Genomic DNA, 25539 nt, shown 5'->3' with positions numbered 1-25539 from the left:
AAGAAGTTCAGTGAACACGAACTCTTCAGTAGCTCTGCTCTCCCGCCTGTCGGAGGGGCAGGCAGGGACTCTGTATCATCCCACTGCAGGACGCATGACCTACAGGAATTGAGAACCAAGGATGCAGTGGAAACTATGGAGTTTGTGTCCTTATCAAATATTGAGGGGGACTCTGAAGGCAATTGCCTTTTGCCTGGGACACAGTAAAATCTCAGTAACTATCCGGTGGGTGGGGGGGTGATATAATTTCAGGTTTTTCTATATTTCCCATTGTATTTGTCCTCCTGCGTCCAAGTAGGCATTTGCATCTCCCAAACTTCCAGCCACTGGGATAAGCCCTGTTTTTTTTTTAAAACCTGTTTACTATTGCCAGACCCAAGACAGAGTTATCAGTGATTCTTCATGGGGGTGACCGTGGCATATGGCCACTCTCTTAATCACTAGGGTGGCGAGTGTATTTTTAGGGTACGTGTGAGAAGAGCTGTCAGCTCAGCCCTTGGCATACATCTTTGGTGGGTTAGTGATGACCCATCAGTGATCTCATAAGATTGATTAAACATACTCCCTTCTACATTTTTTTAATAGAAGAAGAAGTAGCTGTCAGTGATTAGGGGGTGGAAATCATTAATTTCCCCTCCGTTCCTCTGTCATCTAACCTTTGCCATCTATTCATGCACCAGTCCCTACAACATTTCCTATAAACAAAACCAAACAAAGAAACGTTGATTGGAGGCGGGAGGGTATAGCTCAGTGGTACAGTGCATGCCTAGCATGCACGAGGTCCCGGGTTCAATCCCCGGTACCTCCACCGAAAGTAATAAATAAACAGATAAACAAAATTACCTCCCCCCAAAAAATAAAATTGAAAAAAAAGAGAAAGAAATGTTGATTGGAATATTTATTGAGCTTTCAGCATGCACTAGGAAGCATACACATCGGAATGTGAGCTGACAGATCACAGTATGTGTGTGCAAGGACCCCCCTGCCTCTCTCCGCTCTGAGCCTCTGCTGAGGACGGAAGGAAGGAGACCGGCCTGGGGAGGTGACAGGGGAACAGAACTACAGGGTGTGCTGATCATTTTCCCTGGGAATCTATCTGGGGCCACGTTGTGGCCTGGTCCCCGTGAGACCAGGTGACTTCCCCAGGAATCTTCTGGTTCTTCTCAGGCTCTCTGGGCGGGGCAGGGCCTCCTCACTGTTCTCCTCGGAGCTGGAGCCAAGGGAGGAAGCGGAAGGCATGGTGTCCCCGCAGGATGGCTGGCTGCCACGGCACTCCTGTCTGCCAGGTGACTTGAGGCTTTGGTTAAAGAAGGCGGAGGCCATGCACTCGGCCGCCGTCTGGTCACAGGCACAAAGCAGCTTCGCGCACAGGCTTTGCCCCACACCTTAGAGGCCAAAAACAGAGCAGCAGACCTGAGACACCGTCGGGTGATTGCTCCTTCAGCCCTGCGTCCCACCCCACATCTTGAACCTCCTGGTCCGGCACACACGGATCCCTCTATGGGGAATGTTCCTAACTTTCTCCTCCTTGTTAACTCAGACTTGTCTGTCCAGAATCCACTTGGAAGCCCCTCCTCCAGAAAGCTTCCTTAAGCACCCTCTTCCCGGAGAAATGAAGTGTCTTCCCGGGGGCGCCCACTGAATCCTACCTTGTGGTTCTTTCCATCACAGCAGAAATAACTTCTTTGCTATTTGTATTTTTATTTGCTCAACCTAGCAACCCTATTTTACCCCTTGACTGTTTCAGTGGCCTGCAGTGGGGGCGGTGTGGGGAGCATCCGTGTGATTCAAATGAAAGAATGAGTCTGGGGGTGCTCAGACAGAGATAAGCATTCTGCACACAGTACCCTTGTTGTCTGTGGTTTTCAAAGACATATTTGGTCAGTTTAATTTTTTCATCTGAGCCTGCCATTAAGTATTGATCAACTGGACTTTTTCTCATAACACGGACCCTCCAAATCTTCTACACTGGCCTTCACATCACAGCAGGAAGTAGAAAGAGCAGAGGAGAAAAAAAAAGCAGAGGGGACACACCCGTGAGCCTGTTCCCCCCGAGCAGCTCTGCCCTTCCACCCTCGTGCCCAGGGTGGAACAGCCCAGAGCGGGCTCCGAGACGCCCTCACATCTCACTGCCCGACACCTGCGTCTGCTACAGGACACTGTGCTCAGAGCTCACAGAGGGCCGGGACTGGTTCACTGAAGCCCATGGAAGCTCAGAGTGCACAAGCAGCACCCCTGGATTCTGTGAGGCCAGGGGGGCAAAGGCGCCCTTAACCGTGCACATGTGACCTCAAGGCATGATTGCATCACAAACGATAAACATCTGATCCTGTCACTCAGAGCCCTAAACCCACCCCTGGCCCCTCATCCCCTAGAGGACAAAAGATAAATGTTTCAGTCTTGGGCTCATGATACCCAGGGAGAAAGGAGCACTGATGGCTCAGCCGGGGGCTTCCCTGGACCAAAAGTGAGGGTGAGGCACATCCCTGCAGGGCTCTTGAGAAGGCACTCGGGATCACTTCCTTTTAAACTGCAAAGCATAAGGGAAATGCATGCATTGATGTAGATGAGGAAGTGCCACCTGAGATGCAGATGAAGGCAATTCTAACGCAAGCCGGGTACAGTGATGCTCATGGGGGTGGGGCTGTTTCCTGACGCCCCTCTCCCCGCCCCCCCGGCTGAAGCCCTGGATGGCCACAGAAGCGCCTTCGCCTCCAGCGCTGGGAGGAGTGGAGCTGCAGACCCACCTCTCCCTTCAGCTGGAGTTGCTCCCCTTTCTATGAGATTTCTCAGGAAACCTCGCTTGGGAAAAGGGTTCTGCTTCTCAGGAAAAGACACCCGCTGGCCTCATAAAGACTCAGTTCTGGGTCTGAGGCAATCTGGGTTTCCAGTCCCAACCCCAGCTCCTGTGTGATCTTGGACCTCAGTCATCTCTGTAAAATGGGAAGGCTCTCAGTGCTACCTCATGGGACGGGTGTGAGGATGATCTGCGCTCACACACACCCAGAACTTAGAAGAGCACATGGTATGTACTCAGTAAGCTCGGGTGATTTACATCCTTCCCCACCTGCTCTCACTGGCTCTGTGACCTGTGTCAGCTGACCTATCCTCTTGAACTTGAGCCTCCTCCTCAGTGGAACCGGGACAGTATTAAGGGCCTTGAAGTTACAGGGAGCAGGAAATCGCCTTATAGATGAACAAGGGCTTGGAAAAGCATCTGAAGATGAGCTATGGTCCTGAGGCTGACCCTAATGAAAGAATAACCCAGCGTACTGGCCCACAGCACTCACACTTGGGGCTCCCATCCACGCACACCACTGGTGACCGAGGAGGCCTCTCAAGCAGGCAGCCCAGCCTTCTCGCCTGCTCCAGGCAGCAGTGATGTGACAAACAGCACCTAGGAGGAAGGAGGTTCCTTTACTGCCCAGAGCCCCCAGCTGCCCCCAAACTCCCTCCAGGCCTGCTTCTCCCCATAGTAGTGAGAGAAGCCGGTGCCTCCTTTCCAGGGCGCACTGGGCTGATTCATATGCACAGCAAGGGCCACCAGGTATGGTTGTTCAGATTGTCCACTGCACAACGGTGCCGCATCTAAAGCAGCGTCAGTCATGCTGGATGCATGGGTGCTGAATTGTCTGTTTCTTTCACGATGCAAACTCCTACCCGGCATAGGCAGTTTATTTCGATCTGCTTTGTTTAGGTTTAATCATGTGTGTGTCTCCACCTAGCGTGGTGTCTGGCGCAGAGCAAAATCTCAGGAAATGTGGGTTAAGTGCTTATATAAGTGAATGAATTAATTACTGAACGCACGAGGTCAGTGAAAATTCTTCCAGGAGTGGCAGCTATAAAATTTGGCAGTTACGCTTAAAAGTTGTTCAGAAGCTAATTTCGATGAGTCCTCTTGCAGAGCAAATCAGCTGGAGACCCCGATGCCACGTGTTGCTTATTGCAAAACAGGCAGATCTGGGGTCTTCTGAGGTGTCTTGGCAGATTGACCCTCTTGGAGGAGCTGAGCAGTATTTGTGGAGGAGTGCTGGACTCCCAAACCAAAAGATCTGGATCTGTCTGGCTCTGTCCCTTTGTAGCTGAATGACCTCAGACAATCCAGCCTCTGAGCCTCAGCTTCTCATCAGGAGGGAAATGGGCCTGAGTGAGAGAGTGCACACAGCAAGCTCCATGTGGGCCTGAAGGGATGGACACCTGATGGAGAGCAGGGTGCTCGCCCCTCGCTGCCGGCAGCATCAGCACCACCCGCCTGCCACCCCCGCCCGCCCGTACCTGTCTAGGGCATCCCTCGGCTCGCCTTGTCCTTCTTGCCCACAGTAACAGCCGTAAGATTCAAATTCCTCTGGACACCGGGACGTCAGACAAAAGAGCATCTCTCCAAGCTGTGGCATCACCAGCATGTCGTCCCCACTTTCCAGGTACAGGAAGGTGAACCTGTCACAGGCTGATGAGAAACAAGGACTCTCTTCTTTCTCCGTCCTCTCTCCTTTCTCTCTCTCTTTCTCTGCACCACCCCTTCTCCCTCTCCCTGCCTCCTCTGCCTGCAACTTGGGCTAAGTCTGGCAAAAGTCCACTGTGCAAACCCCTTCGTCACAGGTTCCTCGGGGGAAGAACCTTCGTTCTCCTGCGCAGGGCTTCTGCCCAGCCTCCCGCTCAAGACACATGCAGGCGCAGAGGGTCTGCCCAGGTATGAACACAGCCCTCCTGCGTGTCCCACCGGTGGCGGCTGCTTGCAGGTGCGGGGCCTTTGCTAAGACACCGAAGGGAGGACAGTCAAGGAGGAGGACTGTCAGGACCCAAGTGTCTCATTCTGTCCAACAAACCATGGTGCTGCTGACGCCAAGCTCTCTCCTTCTGGGCCAGTGAGAGCAGCAAGACCCCTCGGTCAGGGGCTCCTTGTCCCGGCCTGGCCTCCATCAGCTGATGGCTACAGGTGAGTGCTGCCCCCTCTGCACCTCGAAGTGCTCACGCAGCAAGTGGGAAGGCGCTTTCTAGCGGCACCAGGTGAGATGGTCACAGGGCCCTACGGGGGCCTAAGGGGCTTGGCTAATGGCCTAACCAGAGGATCCCATGGCCAGGGGAGGACGCTGCCCTGCCTGCTTCCGCTCACCTCTTCCAGCTGTCTCCCCAGGGCCACTTTTGATGGATGACACTGCCAACCCCAAAGACTTACTGCTGGCGGGGATGATGGTTATGGCTTTAGCTGTGGCGACAATCTCTGCAGATCCTGAAAACACACCTCGTTAGGGTCCATACTCGAAAAGTGGTTCAAGAAGAGATTGGCAGATGGACATGAGGTCAAGACCAAATGCAGACAGATATCCCAGAACAACAGAGCGTCAGCAGACTGTCCTCACACGGGGTCTGCGGATGTCAGGGCAGAACCTCGGGGATCTGTGAAGGCTACGTGAGAATTTCCAAATATACTGTGATGACGTTAAAATGGACAGGACCCCAAGCTAGGCCCCTCGGGTGACATTTCATGGAAGAGAACGGTCACAGCCTCTCAGGCCCGTGTTTGCGTCGTGTTTCCCATCATGCGCCTGCCAAGTGACGACCCAGTGGTGCCCACGAGTGAATAGATAAAAAGAATAGTGGAGAAGTTCAGCCAACTCACAGGACTCAAGAGTGTAGGCAAAGCAAAACTCCTCCTCCAACCCCTCAGAACATTGCAACAGCTTCTCATCACACTCAGAATTCAGTGCGAGATGCTCAGCCTGTGCCGTGGCCCTGCCCCGCTCACGCTCTCCCTGGCACTGTCTGGATCTCCCTTTGCTCTCCCACGTCCATCCCACCTGCCTTCTCAGCTGGAGGCAAGAGAGTCTCCAGCCCACAGGCCAATTCTCCAGCTCAGGCTGGTCCAAACCAAGGCAGCATCCGTACGCTCTGCCCGCCTCATCTGCTGACCCAGGCTCGGTGCCCAGAGCTCTGGGCAAGGCCTGGGCGACTGGCTTGCGATCTTGCCCCCAACCCGCCGTACTGATTTGCTTCATACATCTGGGTTTCTGTCTCTGCTTGTTCAGCGCTCCGGTCCTGATGGGTTAGGGGAGGCCCTTCAGAAGCCCTGCGGTGACCTCGGTCTCAGGTTTAGCATCCTGTCTGATTCTCCAGCCCCACAAACAAAGGCCCGGGAGATGGTTACTTTCTGCCACGCCCCTGAGAGCTAGAAACTGACAAAGACCTTCTCCTTGGCCCAGTTTCAGCCAGGCTCCTCAGGCCCTCTGCTCGGGGAGGCCTCAACCTTGGTCTATGAGAACTGCAAGCTCTCAACACTCCCCACCCTGAGAGACTTACACAAACCCTGGCCTGGTTTCTAACACTCAAGAGAGGCCGTGTCCCTGGGATGACTCAGCCTTGCCTGCTCCTACTTCAGATCCTGCCTGGGAAAGCTCCAAGCAGTCAGAAAGTTCGCTGCCGAGAGCCACACTTGCCTGGCCACACACGTTTCTGCAAACAGCCCCCTACCCTCTCTTTGGAATTTTCCACTCCCTCCGACTCCGCTGGGGCTCCTGCCAGTCCCCCCACCCTTTCTCCTCCCTCACTCTCCCTTTAAATGCCCCATCCGCTCTGCACAAATCGGACATGAGCTCCATTTATCCCTAAGCCCCTCCCCTGCTATGAAAGTCTGAACAAACTCTGTCTCGCCACCTCTAACAGACGTCTGGCTCTGTTTCTCACCAAGTTGGCGTCGTGAGGTGGGAGAACCACGATGTCAGGGGTCAAGAAGTCTGAGTTGGAGTTTTAGCTCCGTCACACACTAGGTGCATGACCTGAGGCAAATCACACAGCTTCTACCAATGTAAAATTGTATTAATGACACCCGTTTTGGTGCTTAAATAATCCTTCTAGCTAAACTCCTAACAATGAGGAAACAGTCAATAGTAGCCATTAGAATTGCTCAGTGACTGTGGAACCATCCACGTGGAAAGTTCCACAAGTGGATGGAGGTCCCAGAAGCCCAGTGTCTGCTCCCAGTTGGGTCTGAGTCTCCTGCTAAACCCTCCTGGGTAAGAACTTTCTAGATATTTGGTGCAAATCGAATCTGAGGCTCCCACACTCTCCTAAGATGAGTGAATTTTGCGCTAATCACCCTGCCTGCACTGGCTGCCCCATTGGAGGAAAAATTCCTCTTGACCCTTCACCTCCTACTCTGAGAAGGTCATAGTGCATCTCAGGGCAAACCTGGCCCAAGTCGCGATATCCTTAGTCCTATGACATTAACAACCTAACTCCATAAATTTGATTAAGATTTGGAAATTCTTTGCAAAGAATTTCACCTGGGCAAAAGGTCCCAGAATGAGAGGCCAGCCCAGCTCAGGGAAAAAAAAAAATCACTTTCAATTTTCATCAAAGAGAAGAAGGGAAAATAATAAGCTATCACTTTTTTTCTATTAAAAATAGCTAGAAGCTTTTCATTTGCTTGTTTTTAAATAATAGTACCCAGTATTGGCTACTGAAATGTGCATCTGAGTGTAAATTGATTCAGTTTTCCGCCAGGACAATTCGGCAACATATTGAGAGTCCAAAAATGATCACACCTTTTATCCAGCAATTCAGCTTCTAGACATTTATCCTGACAAACTAATCAGAAGTAGATGGGCATAAAGAAAGTGCGTGTCTATATTTATAATGACACCTGTTAGTAATAACTGGTTAAATAAATTATAGGATTCCAATCGTACAGCCTCTAAAAAAATCACGGTACAGAAAAATATTTAATGTCAAGGGAATATCATCACATTGTATGAAGTGTTACAACCCAGACTGCAAAACCAGGGCTGTCAAGTGATCTCAGATTCGTTTTATTTATGTTCATTGCTATGCTCAGCGGGGGAGGGAGGGACTGGAAGAAAGCATGTTCAAATTTTACCGTATAAAAATCTTTATAATGTGGAAGTGCAGGTGATTTAAATAGAGAAGTAAATACAGTTTTCTCTATTTTTTCTAAATGCATCTCTTTAGCAGGTAAGCTTCCATATCTTCCTACTAATGGATCTACCTTTTCATTTCATTTGTCTGTTTTTGGGGGGTAAGTATAAAAGCAAATTGGTTTCAATGATTTCTTCCATTGTAGGAAACACACTTGATTTTTATAAGCAACAACAATATATACAAAGATGGGCGAAGCTGAGTGAGCTTACCTGGAGGGGGTGTGGCCCTAGCACCTTCCGTGCCTTCCTTGTCTTGGCCTGGTTCTGTGAAAAGAAGAGAACCAGAGTGAACACCAACCCCAGTCTGTGCACCTTGGTCTCCAGAGGCGGCTCCGAGCCCACGGGGCACAGGCGGCCACGTGATTTTTGTCCTATCCCTGGTCACCTGCCAGGAGACCTGGTGAGGGCAGGGTCCCTGCCGAGCCAGAGACACCCCCACCCCCCAGAATCAGGCTTGCTGATGAGCACAGCTGCAGCTTATCAGGCTGGAAGCAAGTGAGTCTGTTGAAATGCTTTGCAACAGTAGACTTCTCTAGAATGTGAATGAAAATAAATAAAAATCACGATTTTTTGAGCAGAGGAGAATGAGAAAGCAGAATTGCTGGATTCCAACTGCTTGTGGTGTGGCCTCAGGAGGGCTGCTGAGCCCCGCCTTCTCTGTGAAATGAGTCTGTTGCTGTTTAACAGTTATTAAGCTCCTACTATGAGGTAGGTGGGATGTGTGTGTTCTCCCCAGACTCACATGTTGAAATCTAACCCCCAATATGATGGTATTTGGAGGCAGCCCTTTGGGAGGTGACTATGTCATGAGGGTGGGTCTCTTATGATGGGATTAGGTCCCTTATAAAAGGGAAAGAGAACCCTCATCCATTCCGCTGTGTGAGGACACAGTGTGGGGACAGCCGTCTATGCACTAGGAAGTGGACCTTTACCAGAACTTGACCGTGCAGGGCATCTTGATCTTGAATTTCCAGAGTCCAGATCCACGAGAAATAAATTCCTGCTGTTTCTCAGCAGCCCAGTCTGCAGTGCTTCGGTGTAGCAGCCCGAATGAACTAAGACTTACTACACTCCAGAGGCAGCGCCAAGCGCTTCAGCTTTACTAACTCAGCAACAGCCCCGCGAGTTAGTACCAGGCTCACCCGCATTCACAGAGGAGAAAGGGGACACACTGGTCAAGGTCACAGAGCCAGGAAGGGGTGAAATGCAAACCGGACCTCCCGGCAGCGTTGTTCCCCTTAACCACCACGCGGGGCTCCCGTTTCCCTCCTGGCGGTACCACACAGAGCTAGAGGCGGTAACTTCAAAATGCTTTGGGAGGGAAGGAACAGCCTTCAATTCAAATTGTCAAAGACCAAGTTTATGATGATGTGATGTGAAGATCAGGTTTTGGAATGTACTGATGTGGACACGAATGCTCCAGCAAAGGAGAAAATCTCAACAGTTCTAAGCTGGGGCAGGTGGTTCTTGTCCAAGGCGAGATGCAGAACTAAAGGCACACTAAGCTGTGCTCCTTGGGCAAATGGCGCCACCTCTCAGAGCTCATTTACCTTTAAAATGTGGCAAATAATGGGCCCCTAGGACCAGGGAGGATTAGCTCAGAGAGGCCTAGGGGCACACTGGCACATTGGAGGTCCTCAATGTGTCCCTGCCTTAATGTTAACTAAGGAATCCGTTTGTTGACTTAGTCATTCTTAGTAACTAGTAAATAGTTATTATCAGTTATATATACTTATTAATAAAGGATCCATGGTTATTAATTACCATAAATAAAATAAATAGGTTAATTCTTCTGATGATATATTGGAAAGAAAACAAGGCTTACAGCTTGAAGACTGGGATTAGAAACCAGTCCACAAGTCACTGCTGAATGACTTAGAGCTTTTAACCTCAGTTTCCTATATAATCTGCAAAATGGGTATATATTTCCTCCAGGTCCTGTCAAAAAGCGGTCACCAGAACCAAACACAAATATTTAGATGGCATTTCCCCACTAGGTTCCATGCTGTCCTCCCCTGAAGTCCCTTCTGCTTACTTGTCCTGGAGAGAGTGGTCAGTCGGTCAGCGCTGGTCTCAGCAGCCACTGTGAAAAGAAACAGCCCAATCTCGATTACCATCCCAGCTCAGCACCTTAACCAGAGGAGAGAAGGCCTGGGCAATCTGATCGGGGACTATGTCTGAACGTTATTGCTCCATTAGATCCCAGTTTAGTGAATAAGAGGCCTGATTACAACCAGTCCCGTGGGTAGGCAGAGACCAGCAAACGACCTCTTTGGGAGAAAGGGCCATTATTCTCCCTGGTTGGAAAGACTTTGTTGGGGAAGGCAGCTTAAGAGGGAGTTTAATCTAGAAGTAAGGTTGGAAGCAGTGGAGGTCTCAAATCTCAGCCCTACCACCCAGCTCTGGGCTTGGACAACTTCTCCCTCCACCTCAATTTGCCATCTTAATGTGGAGGTGATAGCAATTATTTCATAGGGTTGTAAGATCATTAAATGAGATTATGTATTTTAGGCAAGTTGTCCAGTATCCTGCATGTGATTCGATGGTGTGTGCAGTTTTTTATAGCCACACGAGAATTTCTAGAAGACACTGGCCCAGAATCTTCCCATGCTCTGTCTCGTCTAACTCTTCTGTCACCTTAAAGGACAGGTATAATCATCCCTTTCCAGGGGTTTGTAAACTACAGCCCAGCCCTCTGCCCATTTTTGTCAATAAAGTTTTATTGGCACCACAGCCACACCCACTCAGTTATGGATCTTCTAGGGCTGCTTTCCTACTATGATGCAGAGTTGAGTGGTGGCAACAGAGATCTTCTTGTCCAAAAAGTCTAGAACATTTACTATCTGGCCCTTAACAGGACAGGAAAAAAAAAAAAAAAAAGACGATACCTGCTTAATACAAAGGGGAAATTGAAGCTTAGAGAGCTTAAACCCTGCTTCTCAATCACACAGCTGAAAAACGGGAGAGCCGGGAACCCATCCCAAACTTGCCTGACTCCAAGACATCATTTCATCCCATGACGGTGAGAGCAGTTCTGAGCCCCACATCTTTTCCTCACAGTGTCCCACCTGCACTTGTGTGATGGACTTTTGAGCCCCGCATTCAGGCTGCCTCCTCCTCTGAGGACATTTTCGGGTTCTGCCTAGATCATGGATGTGAGTGCACGTGTGTTAGGAGTGAAGATGTAAGTGTATCCATTCTCTTCCTCCAGTTAGATTCTAGATTCCTTGAGGAATCTTATTTCCTGGGTCTTTCCCAGGCTCATGTCACAAGGCATGGTTCAGCCTGAAGAAAGTAGAAAATGTACGAATTTGGGGTTATCTGTGAGGCCATGAAGCCTGTATCACATCCTCCATTTAGAATGGAAGTGGCCGCTGCCAATCACATTGGGATGACTGCTCCCTGGGGGCAGGGCAAGTGCCAAAGCTCTGGTTCCGTATAGGTTTCATTTCCTCTTTTCTCTGGACCTGGACTCCAAGGCACGGGCTGTCTAGGAGCTGTTGAGGAAGACATGCCCTTGGAAGTGGAGGACGGCCAGGGATAAGCCTCTGCTTCTGAACTTGCAGAAGCAGTGGCACAAGAGGAGAGCAATAAACAAACTCCTATAACCTTTTAGCGTAAGTATGTCCCCTGCAAATTCTGGGACATACTTATACTAAGAGGGTATTTGCTGTGCATCTGAAATTCAACATCAGTGGTCGAGGGTGGGGGTCCGGCATTTTATCTGACGATTCTCCCAAGGTGGGAATAGGAGTCTGGGAGAAAGCTGAGTAAGCAGAGAAGAGATGTGGGGGTCGGGAGGAAGTGGGAGGGGCTCTGGAAGGCAGCTGAGGCTGTTCCACCACAAACCCCGGCTGGGGGCATCCTGGGGGACCTAATTCCAGCAAGTAGGCAGATCGTACAAACAAAACACAGGTATTTGGGTTACACACCAGTCCCCCTGTGCTCACCTTCTCCCGAGAGGGCCATCAGGCTGGAGTCCGTGGGCTCCACAGAAACCACTGGAAAAAGAGACCCCCCCCCAACAGCAATAAGTGACACACCCAGTGTCAACACCAAGTGCCAAGGGTCTCCAAGGACAAGCCGGACCGTTGGACAAGGGAGGAGGGGGTGTAAAACGCTGCCTGTCCTGCCTCAGGACACACCTCCCAGGACACAGGTGTGCCCAGCAGGGCCCCAGCTCAGGAGGGGCTCCAGCCAGCGCTGGGTTCTGCTGGGGAAGGTGTCACCATCGGACACAGGCTGTGGCAATGAAAGGGCTGCAAACTCTGAAAGTCTGTGGCTCTGGAGCGTGTGGCACCCCGACCTGAGAAGACCTCTATGCAAATAGGAGGCAGATGGCAGAGGAAGAAGGGCGCTGGACTCAGAAGGTACACAGAGATGCAACACACACACTCCCCAAACACACACAAACCTACACACACCTACACACAACCGCACGCACAGGCACACCTACATCCACACGCACAGCCACATCAGCTTCCTCTCTAACAAACACAGCAGGACTAGTTCTGAGAAAGAGACCCTGGCCCCAGGAAAGGAAGGATGCTCTGTCAAAGTGGACCCCAAACGCCCCATCCCCAGGCACCCATGGTGTTGGGAGTGAGAGATTGTGGGAACTTTGTGAACAAGGAATGATGGGCATAAACCTAATTCACTTTTTGCATAAGATGCATGTTTTAGAGTCAGAATCATTCCTTGCTCAGTTCAACAGACAGTCATTTAAGAGCCCCCTGTGTCCTGAAAAGTGGCAAAGCCTCCCCTTCAAGGAGCCTCTGCCTGGTCCGGGCTGCTCCCTGTGCTGCAGGCTCTGGAAGACAGAGGAGGGAGGCAGTTAATCTGTTTTGGGGAGGCCTCAGTGGCCAGGAGCTCACCCAGCCGGGAGCCACCATGCCTCTCTGAGCCCTGGACCCTGTCCTGGTCACACTGCATGCCAGGGCTCCGACCATCAACCGAGAGAAAGAATTTGGGAGGTTGTCATCCTAACTGGGTTCTACTCACACCTGTGTACGCAGCAAGGGCCATTTGATGTTGGATGTGCATTGGGTAATCAGAAGTGACAGTGTGTCTGGTCAGGGACAGGTGGACACATCTTCAGTGCCACGGGTCACTCCAGCTCCGGTGAGGCCGACTGAAGGGAGGAGGTGTATCCCCCACTCACATCGGTGGTCAGGGCCCTCTGGCCAAGGAAGAGCAGCTTCCCGGGAAGGTCTTACCTCGGGGCAGAAGTGTCAGCCGCTCTTTCCTGCTGATTGTCTCTGGAAAGAAAACACATTAGAGAAGTGGGTTTGGGGCATGTTAGAAGGTGCTGGACTTGGCACCTGAAGGAACGCAGCAAGACTGGTCCCAGACCAGCTCCTGCCCCAGATCATCAACTCCGTTTCTGCTGCAGGGCCGGGATCTTCCTACCTGGAGGCTGAGCCAGACAAAAGGAAGTGTCCAGAAGGTTCAGGGAAGAGTTGATACTGGACTGAGCCAAGCACTCGATGGCAGCCTTGTCACAGGTACACAGCATGTGCTCACAAGCATCCTTGGACTCTGTACACAGAGCAAGGGCAGAGCAGATGAGAAGAGCTCACTGGGAATCCCAAGAGGTGATGCAAACTCTAAAATTGATCCCTGATCTGCCCCCGCAAAGGCCTGTTTCTCTTGTGGTCCTCTTCATCTCATCCATGCCGATTTCATCTCATCCATGAAGCTCCACCCCTTCAGTTGGGCGAGCCCAGCCTGGGAGCCTTAGGCACTCCTCTCCTCTCACACTCACACCCAATCCATCAAGCCATCCTACTGGCTCTACTTTCAGCCTATTTGAGTCTGACCATGTCTCCCCATCTCCACCCCCTCCCCATCATCAGCCGCCTGGGTTACATCAATGGCTTAACTAGTCCTCCTGCCTCCCTGCCTGGTGCTCAGTCTATTCTCATGTAAGGATCCAAACAACCCAGTTTAAAACTTGGATCAAACCATGTCTTGTTTACATTTTTTAAATGTAACATTGTTTTACATTTAAGCATTGCTTAATTTTCGCAACAGATCTCTGAAGCAGCTTTTCTCCTCCCCATGTGAGGTTGGAGTTGGTAACTCATTGCCCTTAAATCACACAATAGTAGCAAACCAATTGCCCTTCCCAGGCTCCCAGAGTTGCGACAAGCATAAAATTGTAAATCAAATAACCTGCTCATCAACTCTTGTTTCAATTCAAAAAGCATTTGTTGCACCTTGGCTCCATGCAAGGTTCAGATGCCTTCAATCCAGCCTGGGTAGGGCTCTAAGGATACCCAGTGATGTTACCAATGGCGATGAAGAGGAGAGTGGACCCTGGGAGCCTGGGACTGGGGTCTCTGAGCTGTCACTTCTCAGCCCAGCCTCCTGGGCACCTGGAGGTGCTCACCACATATGATCCTCTTGCTGACGCAGTTGACGTCTGTGCTGAGCTTGGCGGGGTCCTGGAGACAGTCCATCTCAGCAGCTTCCTCGTAGCACCTGCGATGCTGGAAGCAGCAGCTGTGGCAGGACAGGGAGGGGTCAGGGTGCAAGCGTGGGTTGGGGTTAGAAGAGAGGCAGAGAGTGCACGATCATTCTGTGTCTCTGGGTGGTTCCTGGCCGTGGTCTGTTTCAAACACTTAGTGCCAATGCACACATACACATGATGTTTAAATTTGGATTATGTCACCTATTCAGCAGGTGCTATTGTTATTTTGAGCATTTACACATATGAAAGCTGAGTCACAAAGAGCTCTGTAACTTGCCAAGGTCAAGGTTGGTCACAGAGAGAGGCTGACACTAAACAAGAGAGTCAGGTGGCTCTTGCAGTCGTACAAGAGGTCAATGGAGACCAGTGTAAAGGAGAAACAACATACGGGCAGCTGACGGCCTTGGGCAAGCTACTAAGTTTCTCACACCACCTAACTCGTAAGAATTCGGGGGAGTCAAGAGAATGTCCATAGAGACCCTGCCATGTGGTTGGCACTCAAGAAATGATTGCAGTTATTTTGGGGATCTGGCGTGCAAGTTCAAGGTGGAAATAACCTGTCCTCCAAGAGTCTGGAAATTCCCACCCCCAGCAACTGAACCGTGTGAAGTAACTGAAACCGGGCATGACCCACCATTCTGTCAATTTGCCCATCGATGCTCTGATCGTTCAGACAGTGGTGAATTACTACTTTGACTTCTAGGTTTACAAGGTGTTTTAATAACTAAAAGAAGTGGTAAGGGAAGACCTGAAAGGAAAACACGTTCCCAGAATTGGCCCTGGCACCCCGCCCAGGCAGGACTCAGCCTCTCCCCTTCTGAATGTCAGCGGCTGCCTCCAGTAGTCAGTTTGCTCATGGTCTCAGAGATGGCAAACTGTCCTCTTGGTCCAGAAACAACTTACCATGGGCTGTCCAGTGTGTTACAAAGGGGAGTCCTTCCCTATCTCCTGTGAGTCTCAGTCAACGAAAGCACACGCTCCATCACACTGGATTTGGTGTGCAAGTGTAATACCGGTGAGGTGTGGACGTGGTCCCGGAGCAGAGGTGAGGGGTGGGTTCAGTCTCCTGCTTCCACACCGCTGCGGCTGTGCTGCGTCTCCAGTCACTGCTGTCACTACTTCCACCACGACTACTCACCCCCACTGCAGTTTCATTAGCACTGCTTCTGGCTGCGATGACTGCTACCGTTACAAATAACGCCGCTGCAGTTACTATGACAACCACTATTGTTACTATTAAGACTACTGCGGCCACTAGGACACCTGTTACTCTGCTGTTGTTACTATTGATGCCACTGCGGCCACTAGGACACCTGTTACTCTGCTGTTGTTACCATTGATGCCACTGCGGCCACTAGGACACCTGTTGCTCTGCTGCTGTTACCGGCACTACTACTCTGACTGCTGCCAGCCCAGCTGTGACTGCCACCACTCTCACGACCGCCACCACTGCTCCTGCAGCCCTGCCAATATCGCTACTGTCACTACCCGTTGCCGAGACTCGAGGACTGTCGTTACCAACCGCTGACGCGGTTAAGCCGGGCCGAGTCCCTGTCACTTTCACTTGTATTTGGTCGCGTGACCCTAAACAGCGACTCTGAGGGGTAGGTGTTGTTATTACCTCCACTGAGCAGGTGAGGAAGCTGGAACACAAAGAGGCTAAACAACTTGCCTAAGGTCACAGAGCCCCTCAGGGACAGAGCAGTGGCATTACTGGCTCATAGTACCTGCTATGTGCCAGATCTCTGAGGTCAGCTCTTAGAGAAAACAGGTGAGCACCAGGGCGGCCCGGTATTTTACACTGATTGGCCTTGAGGGAGTGGCCTTCTGGCTGGAGATGGGCATGTAAGCCGCCTTGGTCAAGGTAAATGATCACTAGTGCCTCCCACTCACTATTGTGCATGAGAACCAGAGAGAGAGGAGGGTCGGTGGGCTGGTCCAGAGTTTACATGAATATGCGAAAAGATGGAGAAAAATGCTGAGATAAAGCTCTAACAGATCCCACCCGATGGTCCCCATTGACCCGCCTGCTACCAGGAGCTGTGTGCCACATCCTTGCTAACCCCGGGTGCTTCTAAGATTCTAAACTGCATCGCGCACGCCCCCGGACTCCTCCCAACACGAGCGCAGTCCAGGGGAGCTTCCGGCATCTGTGCTCTGCCACGGCTCAGCCAGGCCTCCACCCCCACCCCCAAAGGAGCCCTCCCTGTCGGTCTCGCTCACCTGTCAGGTTCATCCACAGGCAGCCCTTCCATCTCAAACCTGCAGGCACAGCCGTAGTCTTCGAAGTCCCGGGGGCAGAGCCCAGCCACACACTTCATGCCGTTCACGAACTGGAGCAGCGCGGGGAAGTTGGTGTAGACAGCCTGCAGCCAGGTGAAGTGGGGGCCCAGGCAGTCTGGGGGAGGGGGAACCAGAGTGGAGGGGGAGCTCGCGTTCCCGGGACTTGCACACCCCGGGCGGACGGTGCCTCATCAGCCTGCCGAGCACCTGCTGTGCACTCAGGCCTGTTCTAGGCACCTGAAGGGAGGCAGCTTTACAAGCTGTGGCCTCTGCTGCTTCCCACCTAATAGCCATTCGTCCCTCTTCCTAACAGACAAAGCTGAAAAGTACTTAAAGAAGGTTAGCCACTTCCCCAAGTCCCTGGGCATGTTTCATGACCATTTTCAGCTCATCATGCTTCCATGACAGTGATGAGTCTAGGGCTGAGCGTGAGACCCAGATGTGGCCAAAAGAACTTCAGGGGGAGTCTGTTAAGGGCTTTGGGGAAATATTTCCTTCCTAATAAAGCATAAAGTCATGTAAGAGGAACTTTTTGACTACACCTTTCTCCTTCCTTGAATGTGGTGAGGATATACTGGCTGGAACTGCAGCAACCACCTTGCAGCCATGAGGCCCCAAATCTAAAGCTGAAAAACAGTATGCCTAGGGTAGCAGTGGGGCAAGACTGCAGGTGTGCTGGGTCTCTGATACTGGTGTTGAACTACTGCACCAATCCTTGTGACTTCAGATGGCTTCTGTGAGGTAATTATATGTCTTTATTATTGAAGTTATTATTATTTTGCTGAATGGATCTCAAATGATAAGTTCCTGGTAATAAAGGACTATAAATCAGTGCAGGAAGAAGAGGGGTATAGACACTAATCTTCTGGGGGCACCTGCTATGTGCCAGAAACTGTTAAGTACTTTAAATTGCACAAGAGATAAAACTGATAGGGTGAGTAGTGCTTTAGAAAGCTTTCACTTGGTCTGTGACCCCACAGACCCCTTGTTAATCCTGCAAGGCAGATGCTGTTCTGCCTCCTCCACTTCCCAGGTAGGGAAACTGAAGGTCAGAGAATGCACGAGGTATCCACCAGTGATGACGACTGACCCTAACCCAAAGTGCTCTTGCAAACAAAATTGGCAAGAAAACAGTATCCAGCTTTCTGACTCTAAATCTCAGGTTCACCCTCTTCCACTCTCTGCCTTTGTGACTGCAGGACCGTGAAGTGCTTACTGGGGTCATCCCACAGCAGTGACTGAAACGCACAGGGTCACAGGAGGGAGCCTGGGGAGAGCAAAAGTTGTTTGCGAGGACCACGTCCACCCCGACTGCTCTAGGTTCTTCCTATCTCATTCAGGCTTCCTTTCCCTGTTTTGTTTCCATGCAGCCTCATCAGAAATATGAATAAATGATGGAAAAAGCTACTATAAGATGTGTGTGTTTATATGTAAACACACATTTTCTTTCAGAAACTTACAAGGCACCTGCACTTAGTCACGTGTACATTGTAAGCGCAGTTTCACGGCCAGCACTTTCTGATCCCACAGCAGTTCAGAGTCATCTTGCTCCCGTCCGTCATATTATGATCTTATTTGGGGCATTTTTAGCCATCAATGGCAGGAATCATCACAGTGCCATGCAATTGACAGTCGCATCCCAGATCCACGACTGATAAATGGAATGCTTCTTAAGCTTTACGTATATTTTCTGGTCAAGAAGGAAAAACAAAACTACCTTGGTGTAGGGGGACTCAGCTCTGGACAGAGGAGGCCTTGTCCCTTCTAGTTGTTTGGCTTTGGACAAGTCCCTGAACTCCCGGAGGCTCAGTTTCCTCACCTGTAAAATGTGAATGTTGTTCCCCTCCTGGCCAGGTTGTGGTCAGGACAAATGAAGTCAGGACTACGAAGGCGCTTGGCAACTCAGTGACTCTCCCTGCGATAAAAGACACCACTACTCTTGCTGGAACCTGGATCACATGGTTGGGAGCTTGCTGGGGAGGCCGTGGGAGCCAAGAAGGCAGAGCCCAAGGTCCTGGTCATTTCCTTAGATTTTCCACACACGTCCTGTGCCCTGACACCCAACGGGTAAAAGCAAGTTCAGGTGTAACTTACCAAAAAGTTCGGCCACACCATCCACATTTTTAAACACCCCATTGAAGAAAGTCATATCTACGTGGAAGGAAGGGAAAACAAATGAGAAAGACTTGGGGTCTCCCCTTCCCCTTCCCTGTTCACTCCCAGGGGAAGAACGAATGAAAATGCTTCTCTAACACAATATATCTGACCTGGGGCTAACTTTTTATTAACACAGGTTACCATGGAAACTTGATAAGATAAACCGTGAACTGTGTTGCCAGACAACAATGCTCAGGGGTGAAAAAGACCCCTGGATGGTAAGATGTATTTGGACTGGCAGGAACTGTGGGTGAACTGCAAACACTTGTTGGGTGGAGGGGTGGCCACGTTCTGGGTCTCCATCAGAGTCATGACTCTTGCAGTTGGACACATCCCTCTGGGCATCCTAGAAACTATACCTATGAAGTGGTCACTAGAGATACTGACTCCTTTGGCGAATGAAGCGTCTAGTTCGGGGCGGGTCCTGGGGCTGCTCCACGTGAGCCCCATTCCCCTGGTCCCTGCTGTTACCTGGGGGCTCCTGGACTGCTGTGAAGACTGCTTCCATGCTGTTCTCGCTACAGAGGGATGGCTGGCATGACCTGCTGGCACACTGTTTCCTGGCCATGGTCCTTCTAAAAGCCTGTGTTGAAATGTCTACATGAAGCGGACCTCCTAGTGGGCACTGTACTGCCCGTGGGGGCTATGCCGTTTGGAGAGAGGTCACTTATCATCTGTGTCTGGCTGGGACTGATGACTGAGCTTGCATGGGCTCCTGCACAGATAACTTGGATGACTCAGCTCGCCTCTCAGCAACGAACCCTTAATTCAGAGTTAATCTCACCTGTCAGCTCACCATGCACTGGATTCTTCAGCGATCCCTGTGTAAGAGCCCGCCGGAGGAAGCTTTACAGTCCATCACCAGGGAAACCCTCCCTTCTCCAAGGAGCGATCACGGCTCCCCCTTGCTCTTCGCTAGAGCGCTAAGCTGTCATCTTTCTCTTTGTGTCCTGCCTTCCAAGCCGTTCACCACGTAGCCCTCACTGACCACCCATTTCCTTCTCCTGGTTTCCTCTTGCAGCTGGCCTCTGTCCTTTGATGAGAGTTTTTAGTACTTTGTCTCCAAGGAGAGACCAATGATGGGTCAGACACCAGGGTAGACTGCGAGGGAAAGGCTTCTGAGTCTCTTATCCGAGTCACCTGACCTACAAAGGCCAGCGCAGTAAGTGACTCTAGGGGACACTCAGAAGGGATCGATTTCTCTGCCGATACCCTAGACGACTCTCTCCCCAGCTAGGTCTCCTAAGCAAACATCAAAGGATCCTTACTGATACTTTCTGAGAGTCCTGGAGGCAGCTCCTGTGGAAGGTGTGGGGTGTCCAGAGGGTGGCCCCCTGTAATTGAGGAGGAGAGCAGGGTTAGCACAAACACTGCCCCTGCCCAAGGGGCTGGGCTCAGGGCTGGGAGGCGGCAGCCGGGAGAGCAATGAGGATGCCCGTAAATCCAAATCTACGCACATTGTTCTAGTACCTGCTATGTGCCAGATCTCTGAGGTCAGCTCTTAGAGAAAACAGGTGAGGCCAGGGCGGCCCGGTATTTTACACTGGTTGGCCTTGAGGGAGTGGCCTTCTGGCTGGAGATGGGCATGTAAGCCGCCTTGGTCAAGGTAAATGATCACTAGTGCCTCCCACTCACTATTGTGCATGAGAACCAGAGAGAGAGGAGGGTCGGTGGGCTGGTCCAGAGTTTACATGAATATGCGAAAAGATGGAGAAAAATGCTGAGATAAATGAGTGATCACAATTAGGACGGTGTCCAGCCAGTTGCAGGAAGGAAGGAGGTGAGTTGGGGTGTTCGAGAACTGCATGAATATGCAGACAAGAACGATCGCAGGAGGGAGCCTGAGAGTCGTAGCCAGGACGTCCGGTGGACCTGAAATGGTTACCCTGGCTGCCAAGGAGCTCGCTCAGGTGGCTAGAGGGTTTGGCGGCAGAGGACCCAACTTTAGAACATGAGGGTAGAATGTTTGCCCTTTACAACGGATATACCTCCAAAAGGGGACAGGGAGTCGTTGCGTGTCAAGACGGCCAGCGCACTCCAAGGGACTCAGCAAAGCAAGGGACAGTGGGCAGAGGAGACGGGCTATTGGGTGGAGAGAGCCTTGCTAACGGGCCCCCTTGCCTTTCGTTCTCCCTAGGGCCGCACTCATCCCCTATCCCTCACATCCACGCACCGTACAGCACGCTCAGAACTGTCAACTGGATTAACCCTAGAGCTTAGCATTATGTTTGATTTCCATCACTCATTAGGCAAGGGGATAAAATGAGCAAATCAGATGGCATTTGACAAGATGTCTGAGTGTTGATAGTGTGTCATTATATACGAAGCCAGAAATCCAGCAAAGTGCTGTTACTCACCGACATGCGAGGCCATCAGCACTCCTAGGAGAAGCACAATCATGGCAGCAGAGCAAAGGGTGGGGCCCTGGCATCGACTGGAACAGCCTCCAGGGAGAGAAGTCAGCAGTCTGTGACGAGTCTGCTTTCAGAAACCATGACATTAGACCCCACAGGAGCTGCTTGTCCCATAAGGCAGGGTGGACCAAGAAGAAAAGTCCCCACGGTGTTTGTCCCCACTTTGCTAGTGGCTTTACCAGCAGTACAACATCCAGAAGATCACGTGCCCTCTGGGAGACTCAGTTTATCCACCTGTGAAATGGAAACCTCACCGCGCACTCCTTGAGGACGTGGTTCTGGTCTCATTTATTTATTCAGCAAATCAGTGGTCATTTATTGTGTGTCAGGCACCACGGCAAGGAGCCAGGAAGGCAGAGTGAGGAAAACACAGCTGACCCACTGGCGACTCAAAGGCTAATGGGGGAGGGGAGCAGCTTAACAGGTGCCCAAGTATGACTTTTGCAAACTGAATTTGGAGTGACCTATGCCCATGGGTTCTGATCCACCAGCATTTGGAACAGCCTTGTTGAGCAGGCTGGCTCTGAGCCCTCCTATCAACATCACACAAATAGATATGGCCATCGCGCTGTGGCACGGCCTGCTAGCAAACACTGCTTTTCCTGTAGAGCTCCATCTTTCTTCCTTTCCTTGGCTTTTGAGCAATTTAAATACTTCGTGGCAGGCCTGGAGGTTCCAGAGGCATGATCAGGGACGGCCTGGGGGAAAGGCGGTGGTGGGCAGGGTCAGTCAGGATCCTGCCACATTTCAGTGGTAGCTGCCCCATAATCTGAGCAGTAAATATTGAACTTCAGTAACCACTTACTGTCTATTGACTCAAGCAGATAAACCATGGATTTATTTATTTACTTATTTTTTAACCTTGGATTTAATAAGGAAGGAAAAATTTAAAGACAGAAGGGATTTAGAATAGTTTTAGACCCTTGGGAATATAACTCCTCAAAGAATGTGAGATAAACGGATGTCTTATACATACATATTCTGTTTTAGAAATGTTTTTAGGACAAAGTTTGAATGATGATACAGTGTGATCATACCTCAGGGGCATACACAGGGCTGCTGAATACGGTTGTATGTGTTGTGCACTGTGCAAAGTTATTGTGCTAGGAGGGCAAGTAGGGGCTGAAATGCAGCCAGTGGTCAGCTCTCAAGCTTGCCCTCTGCAGGGCTGCATCGACCTGGAGGATGGGGCACTTTCTCCAATTTGTTCTCCCAGAGACAAAGGCTGTCCCGTGTCCTGGTGGCCCAGCATAGGTACCCAGAGCTGCAGTGGGCTGCTCTGCAGGTGTGTGGGGCTTGGCATTGGGGAAGGTGTCCCAGGGGAGAAGACATCTGTACGCTGTAGGATCTCTACTCTGTGAACTTGCCCCAGGGCTCAGCACGGCCTTTGGAGGCTGTAAGATAAATGTTTGTTGAATGAATAAAAGAGCAGAAGATGTGAGTTCTTTGAGATTCACACTCAGCTCAAGCCTTCTCAAATAGTCTGCTTGGTATCCGACAGACATAATGCTCCCTTGTAACCTTTTTTAGCCACGTACATTCCCACAGTAGATTAACTTTCCAGGTTAAACAGGCTCTTTGGTTGGACAAGCTCTCCCACTGGAAAGTGGCACGCCCTGGAAACTCTGTGAGTTGGGGGCAAAACTGAAGGCACTTCAGGGGACCCTTTTGAAGTCACACCTGGAACTGAGGCCCATGTCACTACCTGGCACTTACTAGACAGATTTTTTCTTTTTCCTTTTTGATGATGAAACTTAAAAAAAATTATACAATTTTTAAATATTACACTCCGTTTACAGTTATTACAAAATATTGCCTCTATTTCCCATCCTTGAAGCTATCTTACACTCAATACTGTTACCATCAAACGACGCGAGGATGCCAGAATGTCGGAGCTCAGAAGAGGCAGTGGGATCGTCTAGTCCAAACTCCCATTTTACGGGTGAGTTCACTGAAGCCCAGAGACTGACGATTTATGGGAAATTCACCCCACTTCCCAAATCCAGTGCCCTTTGTATTAACAATCCAACTTATGAGGTTGTTTTGGGGACTGAGTGAGTTAATCCACGCAGGGCACTCACAAGTGCCTGATGGAGAGAAATGGCTCCAAATCATCTGTAGTTACAGCCACGGCGTCCAGCATGCAGTACAGGCTGGACAGAGAGTAGCAATTACAGTGGAGGCTCCAACTCCCCGTTTGAGCGGAAGCCCGTGTTTGGTGAATGAAGGAGGGGGTCGGTTTAGTGCTGTGGAGGTTGTCCTTTTTCTCCTGCAACACTCACTTCAGGGAGATGGTCCCCTGGGTCGACCTGACTCTCAGAGTAGACAGGCTGAGGGTGATGTTTATTGGAATTGCAAATACGTTTATTGGATTTTCCAGCATCTATTTTATTAGAATGCAAATGAACAAAACTGACCTTATTACAGACATAATCTTGACTTAGCACTAACATATTTTTAAAGCAGGTTATAGGGAGAGGGGAAGAGGGAGTTAGTATTTAATGGGACAGAATTTCAGTTGGGGAAAATGAAAAAGTTCTGGAGATGGATGGGGGTGAGTTTAGCACGGCAATGGGGATGTACCTAAGGCTACTGACTGGCACACGTAAAAATGGTTAAAATGGTAAATTTTATGTTTTGTGTATTTTATCACAATTTAGAAGTAAGTTACAAACTTCAGGACTTCTTTCCTTTAGACACGAACTTTCATTTATTTGGGCCTTCCTAGTGTCAAGTGTTCCACCCAGCATCCCTGGGTATTGGCTAGGAAGGACACTCTAGAACTTTCTAGGTGGGGTACTGAGGCTCAGAGAGGTCCAGTAACTTGCCAAGGCCGCCTTCACCGAGAGGGACCACTGCAGGGGCACAAGGCAACGCCAGGATTCAAACTGACGTCGGCCAGTCTGACTCAGTCTTTGCTGCAGGTGTGTTACTGATCACTAAACCCCACATAAGCAGCCTAGGAATTTTATTCGCTGTATAACTGTCAAGAATTTTGGTTATACTTGCTTGGGACGGCCCTCAGGGCCAGCCGCTCGCTGGGGTGTGGTGTGAACTCCAGTTGACAGTCCCCAGCTGGGAGCTGAGAAAAGGGAAATCAGGGCGCCCCAGAGGAGGCAGCACGTGCTCAGCCCTGTGCCCTGAAATGGGGGGACTCATACCCTAGGACCTGGGGGTGGGACGGCTCAGGGCCTCTGCCCAAATCCAGCAACCTTATCAAGGCCAAGTCAAGTGCCCTTGGGGGTGGGGGTGGGGGCTGTGTCCACCTGGAGGAAGAATTGCCTTTTCCTAATTTGCCCGAGGAAGCCTCCGGGCCTGTCAGTGACCCAGGGCAGTGCTGTCTTGTGGGACTGGGGGTCCTCTGGCCTCATCTTGGTCTGCATTCACTGGAGTCCTGGCTCACTCCGCCGCGTCTGGGATGCGTCTAAGAGCAAGGCCTCTCTAGCTGGACAGACCCAGGGTGGGGTCGGGGGTAGGGGCTTGGGCTCTGCCTTCCGTTCGATGAGTGCCCTGAGCCAGACAATGACGCTGCCTGGAACGCATTTTCCTGGGCAGTCAAATGCCCATTTACCCTCCGCAGGGCGTCGTGAGGATTAAGTGGAGTAATCCTTGTCAAGGTGGGGCAGGCCCGCCCGTACCAGGTCTCAGTAAGGCCAGCCTGCAGTTAATAACTGTTGGATTTCCACACCGGGTGCCCCAGGGCGAGACGCTGGCCCACACGGGTTGGGAGGACCCTCGCGGCTGTGCCGTGGTGGATCTCTCCCCCAGGGACATTCCCCAGGTGCCGCCCTCTGGCATTGCTTCTCCTCGCACAAAGCTCAGGGTGCCTTTGAATTTCTAGCTACAGGTTGCAGCAGCACCCAGGTCGCAGATCCCTTTGCAAGCATCCCTCCCTTCCTCTCTTCCTCCATCCTCGTCCCCCTCCCTCCTTCCCCCTCCAAAACCCCCTCCTTCCCGCTTTGGCTCCCCGCCCCATCCAGAGAAGGGGATGCCTACCGTGCAGGTCTTACACGAAAGCCGTTGGATGAACAATGCTTGACTTTGGACAAGATGGGGACTGAGTCCTTTATACCCCAGGGAAAGCCCCTTAGTCACGTGACCCCTCCCCCCCCCACATCAGGAGGACAGCCTTTCAGGTATGTTGGCAAGTGGTCTGCCTCTGAGGGGGCGGAGGCAGCATGCTATAGCTTGGAGCAGGGGAAGGTTCCATATTAAGAGGCCCAACGTGAGCCTCAGAGGGGCCTCAGGCTCTAATCAGAGAACAATGGCTCCCCTGTTC

The 25539-nt window shown here is 51.0% G+C and overlaps 1 protein-coding gene across 1 annotated transcript; it reads right to left on the bottom strand.

The window, feature by feature from the left end:
• Window positions 1-891: 891 nt before the first annotated feature.
• On the bottom strand, window positions 892-25329 carry OC90 (otoconin 90). The gene is made up of 15 exons (XM_032468175.1): window positions 25257-25329; window positions 21204-21324; window positions 20115-20180; window positions 18784-18840; window positions 16630-16804; window positions 14326-14438; window positions 13344-13472; window positions 13151-13192; window positions 11885-11935; window positions 9970-10017; window positions 8145-8198; window positions 5114-5230; window positions 4276-4447; window positions 3291-3397; window positions 892-1385 (listed from the first exon to the last, which is right to left on the bottom strand). The coding sequence occupies exons 2-15, from the start codon at window positions 21244-21246 to the stop codon at window positions 1093-1095; spliced, it is 1467 nt and encodes a 488-aa protein (XP_032324066.1). The 5' UTR covers window positions 21247-21324; window positions 25257-25329; the 3' UTR covers window positions 892-1092.
• Window positions 25330-25539: the final 210 nt, after the last annotated feature.

This window comes from Camelus ferus, chromosome 25 (assembly GCF_009834535.1).
Source record: "Camelus ferus isolate YT-003-E chromosome 25, BCGSAC_Cfer_1.0, whole genome shotgun sequence".
In the NCBI taxonomy this organism is placed as follows: Eukaryota; Metazoa; Chordata; class Mammalia; order Artiodactyla; family Camelidae; genus Camelus; species Camelus ferus.
The sequence above is the reverse complement of the archived record's forward strand: the minus strand, read 5'-3'. Positions and strand labels throughout refer to the sequence as shown.

Excerpts from the sequence above, each read along its gene's own strand:
- OC90 (XM_032468175.1), bottom strand. The coding sequence starts at position 21,246 with ATGATTGTGCTTCTCCTAGGAGTGCTGATGGCCTCGCATGTCG. Across the intron at positions 16,805-18,783 it reads TGGTGTGGCCGAACTTTTTG|ACTGCCTGGGCCCCCACTTC; the intron begins GTAAGTTACACC and ends CCCCTCCCCCAG. Across the intron at positions 13,473-14,325 it reads CAGCAAGAGGATCATATGTG|AGTCCAAGGATGCTTGTGAG; the intron begins GTGAGCACCTCC and ends CTCTGTGTACAG.